Below are 4,408 nucleotides of genomic sequence, written 5' to 3' on the forward strand. Positions count from 1 at the left end.
TCCTCTGTCCAAATAGCTGAGGCTTATTCTTCATCAAAATTTTCCACCCTAGGTGCTCGGAAGGCAATATTCGCTAGAAGTATGGCTTCTGAGCCATAGACCAAGAAGTATGGAGACATGCCGGTGCTACAACTAGCTTGAGTACACAATCCCTAGACTATAGCTAGTAGCTCTTTTAGCCATCTGCCCGAATGTTTATCGTCTTTCTGAAATAATCTCTTTTTGAGGGCATCCAGTATCATACCGTTCGCCCGTTCGACCTGACCGTTGGCTCTAGGATGGGCAACAGAGACGTATTTGACAGAGATACAATGGTCCTCATAGAAATCCCAAAAGTGATGGCCAGTGAGTGTAGTTCCAAGGTCGGTGATCATGCTGTTCGGGAGACCAAATCTATGGATGATGTCTTCAAAGAGCTCGACTGCTTTCTTTGCAATAGTGGAGACGAGCAGTTTATACTCAATCCACTTGGAGAACTTATCAATGGTGATGTATACGTACTAGAAACCTTCTGGTGCTGGCTTAAAAGGACCAATCATGTCCAGTCCCCAGCATGCAAAAGGCTAGGAGGCTGGAATGGTCTGCAACTCTTGTGCCGGTACGTGTATTTGTTTGGCAAAAAATTGGCATCCTTCACAACGTTGGATGAGGTCTTCTGCATCAGAGATGGTGGTGGGCCAGTAAAAGCCTGCTCGGAAGGCTTTGCTGACCAGTGTTCTCGAAGCCGCGTGGTTGCCGTAGGAACCAGAGTGAATTTCGAGGAGTAACTTCACTCCGTCTTCTTGGGTGATGCATTTTTGCAAAATCCCTTCCTTGGCACTTTTCCTCATCAAGTTGCCATTTACCAGCACATAATGTTTGCTCCGACGAGTTAGGCATTTGGTTTTAGTTTTATCGGCTGGTACTTCGGCGCTAGAGAGGTACTTGATGAATTGTTCCCTCCAATCAGCGGGTGGAACTTCCTAAATTTCTTTTTCTTCTTTAATGGACGGCGCCACAAGATCTTGGATGAAGACCCTAGGCGGAACCACGGCACAAGAGGAGCCCAACTTGGACAAGTAATCAGCGATCTGATTTTGGTCGCGTACCACGTGGTGGTACTCGATACCATAGAACTTCCCTTCAAGCTTCCTGATTTCGGCGCAATAAGCGTTCATCTTATCATTGGCACAAGACCAATCTTTGTTAAGCTGGTTGATGATATGCACAAAGTCCCCGTATACCATAAGGCATTTGATGCCAAGCTCAACAGCTATACAGAGTCTGTGGAGACATGCTTCGTATTCGGCGGCGTTGTTGGAGACCACGAAGTGTATCCGGAGGACGTATCGGAGCTTATCCTTGGTCGGCGTGATGAATAGAATGCCCACACTAGCACCATTGATGTTGAGGGCGCCATCAAAGTACATCACCTAGTGCTTAGGGCAGGTAGCGGCGATGGGCTCTTGGATCTTGGTCCACTCAGCGATGAAATCAGCGAGCTCCTGAGACTTGATCATAGGCCTGCTTCTGAATTCAATGGAGTAAGTGATGAGGTCGATAGCCCACTTGATGATACGGCTGTTGGCCTCTTTGTTGCGAAGGATGTCCCCTAGAGGGAACTCGGTGACCACGGCGATCTTGTAATACTCAAAGTAGTGGTGGAGTTTGCGCGACATAATCAGGATGGCGTATAACAACTTCTAGACCTAAGGATAATGAGTCTTGGGCTTGTTAAGAACCTTGCTGATGAAGTATATCGGACGTTGCACCTTATAGGCGTGTCTGGCCTCCTCGCGTTCGACCACAATTGTTGTGCTGACAACGCGAGAGGTAGCGACGATGTAGATCAGGAGAGTCTCATCGGACTATGGCGCTGTCATGATTGGAGGCTTTGTAAGGAACAACTTAAGCTGCTCGAAAGCTACGTCTGCCTCTTTTGACTAGGTAAAGCGCTCGGAGGCCTTGAGGAGTTTGAAGAAAGGTAAACCTTTTTCGCCAAGGCGCGATATGAAGCGGCTTAATGCTGCCATGCAGCCAGTAAGCTTCTGTATATCCTTGACACATGTTGGTCATTTCATCTTGGTGATGGCAAAGATCTTGTCGGGATTGGGTTCTATGCCTCGTGCGCTGACAATGTAGCCCAGGAGTATACCGGATGGAACTCTAAAGATGCACTTTGAAGGGTTCAGCTTCCATCGGTATCTTTTTAGGTTGGCAAATGTTTCTTCGAGGTCGGTAATAAGATTATTGGCGGTCTTGGACTTGACAACCACATCGTCGATGTAAGCTTCGATGTTGTGGCCGATCTGTTGATCAAGGCACATCTGGATAGCCCATTGATAAGTTGCCTCAGCATTCTTGAGTCTGAATGACATGGTGGTATAGCAATATGTGCCGAAAGGTGTGATGAACGATGTCTTGATCTGATCTTCTTTCTTGAGAGAGATCTGGTGATACCGGAGTAACAGTCAAGGAAAGAGAGTAATTCGCAGCCAGCGATGGAGTTGACAACCTCGTCTATCCGAGGCAAACCAAAGGGGTCTTTAGGGCAGTGTTTGTTAAGATCAGTATAATCAGCACACATTCTCCATTCTTTATTCTTTTTTCAAATGAGAATAGGGTTCGCTAACCAATCAGGATGATACACTTCTTTTATAAATCCAGCAGCTAAGAGCCATTTTATTTCTACCCTAATAGCCTCCTTCTTGTCTGGCACAAATCGGCGAAGTTTTTGCTTGATCGGTTTGGCAGTCGGCGAGACATTCAAGGAGTGCTTGATCTTCTCCCGTGGTACCCCCGGCACATCTGTAGGTTTCCAAGCAAACACATTGGCGTTGGCACGTAAGGAGATGAGCGCGCTTTCCTATTTGGGGGTCAAGGTGAGCCCCAATCTTCACGGTCTTGGAGGGGTCGTCGAGCCTGAGGCTGACCTCCTTCCCTTCCTTGGACTTGGCGGAAGCACGGGGAGGTTCCAGCTCTGGTATCTCCATGTCGGCGGGCAGCGTTTTGGCTTCGGCGACCATGCTGGCCATCTGGATGAAGAGGTCGGTAGCTTCGACGAGAGCGAGACTCTCTATCTCGTAGGTGTAGGCGATGGAGAGGTTAGCCCATAGGGCCAGAACTCCTGTAGGCAAAGGCATCTTCAGCACCAAGTACGCATAGTGTGGTATAGCCATAAACTTGGCCAGAGCTGGCTGACCAAGTATGGCATGGTAAGCGGTGTTGAAATCAGCGACGTAGAAGTTAATGTGCTTGACGCGGTAGTTGCTCGCCGTGCCGAACTGTATTGGTAGCGTGATCTCTCTAAGAGGTTTGGAGGCCCTGTCGGGTACCACACCCCAAAAAGAGGAATCAGAGGGCGTTAGATCTGCTAATCCGAGGCCCAGCTCCTTTAGGGCTCTGGTGAAGAGGAGGTTCAGAGCGCTCCCACCATCGACAAGCACTTTTTTGAACAACACCTTTTGGATGGTTGCATCGAGGACAAGGGGGAAGTGCCCTATGTAGGGAATGTCTACCCACTAGTCGTCCCTGCTGAAGGTGATGGGAACCTTAGACCATGGGTGATAGCTAGGGTTGGCGACAGCGTCCTCTGCGGTGACGTTGAGCACCCACCATGCGGCGAGCTTCCATTCCCTTCTGCTTTCGGTGGAGGCAAGGCCCCCGAAGATGGTGGCGACCACCTTGTCATGGTCCTAGAAGGCATTGCCATTGCCCCCAGGTGGTCGGCGACCTTCGGCTCCATCATTGGCGTCGTCGTCTAGCTTTTTGTTCTGGAATTCCTTAGCCAACCCGAGGTAGTCCTTCATTTTGTGCTTGGCGTTCTTGTGGAGAGGGCACAGGCCATCGAGGATCTTCCTGTACTACTCATCATAGTTGCGCTTGGCACGAGGTTTGTTGACAGCAGCGATGATGTGGTCTGGTCGACGGCGGTGATTTTGGCCAGACTTGGTCCCTTCTTGCCGATCTCGACCGATGTTATAAGGATAACTACGGTCGTCGAAATGATGGTCGCTGTGCCATCAGTCGGCGAGGCAGTCGTCATACCGGCATGTTGGTCATTGGGTGCCCGCATCCTCGTTGAAGTGCACCTCGGCCTCCTCGGCATCGGCGTACTGGTTGGCAATTGTGATCATCTCACCGATCCCAGTAGGTGGCTTGTGGTTGAACTTGGAGCGGAGCTCACGGTGGTGGAGTCCTCGGACGAAGGCGGTGATGACCTCAGCTTCCGTGATGTTGGGGATAGAGTTCCTCATCTCAGAAAAGCATCGGATGTAGCTACGAAGGAGCTCAGATGGCTTCTGGTCGATGCGGTTTAGGTCATGCTTGGTGCCCGGCCGAGTGCATGTGGCCATGTAGTTATCGGTGAAGACTTTTTTCAAATCCTCCCAGGAACCAATGGAGTTCGGGGCAAGGCTGGTAAACCAGC

General features: G+C 49.9%; 2 protein-coding genes across 2 annotated transcripts; both read right to left on the reverse strand.

Moving 5' to 3' along the window:
• Nucleotides 1-962: 962 nt before the first annotated feature.
• Nucleotides 963-1,409, reverse strand: LOC136537206 (uncharacterized). Its single transcript, XM_066529254.1, has one exon. It carries the CDS (start codon nt 1,407-1,409, stop codon nt 963-965), a length of 447 nt encoding a protein of 148 aa, XP_066385351.1.
• Nucleotides 1,410-2,051: 642 nt separating this feature from the next.
• Nucleotides 2,052-3,670, reverse strand: LOC136537207 (uncharacterized). Its single transcript, XM_066529255.1, has 3 exons — nt 3,595-3,670; nt 2,880-3,478; nt 2,052-2,429 (listed from the first exon to the last, which is right to left on the reverse strand). The coding sequence occupies exons 1-3, from the start codon at nt 3,668-3,670 to the stop codon at nt 2,052-2,054; spliced, it is 1,053 nt and encodes a 350-aa protein (XP_066385352.1).
• Between the last annotated feature and the right edge of the window lie 738 nt (nt 3,671-4,408).

Source organism: Miscanthus floridulus, chromosome 2 (assembly GCF_019320115.1).
Source record: "Miscanthus floridulus cultivar M001 chromosome 2, ASM1932011v1, whole genome shotgun sequence".
NCBI classification, from domain to species: Eukaryota; Viridiplantae; Streptophyta; class Magnoliopsida; order Poales; family Poaceae; genus Miscanthus; species Miscanthus floridulus.

What these genes read in the sequence shown, in the direction of transcription:
- LOC136537206 (XM_066529254.1), bottom strand. Translation starts at nt 1,409, where the DNA reads ATGTACTTTGATGGCGCCCTCAACATCAATGGTGCTAGTGTGGGCATT.
- LOC136537207 (XM_066529255.1), bottom strand. Translation starts at nt 3,670, where the DNA reads ATGACAAGGTGGTCGCCACCATCTTCGGGGGCCTTGCCTCCACCGAAA. An exon ending in GAATGGAAGCTCGCCGCATG is followed by an intron (nt 3,479 to 3,594) that starts GTGGGTGCTCAA and finishes TTCCCTACATAG; the next exon opens with GGCACTTCCCCCTTGTCCTC. An exon ending in TCGACGACCCCTCCAAGACC is followed by an intron (nt 2,430 to 2,879) that starts GTGAAGATTGGG and finishes CGGTATCACCAG; the next exon opens with ATCTCTCTCAAGAAAGAAGA.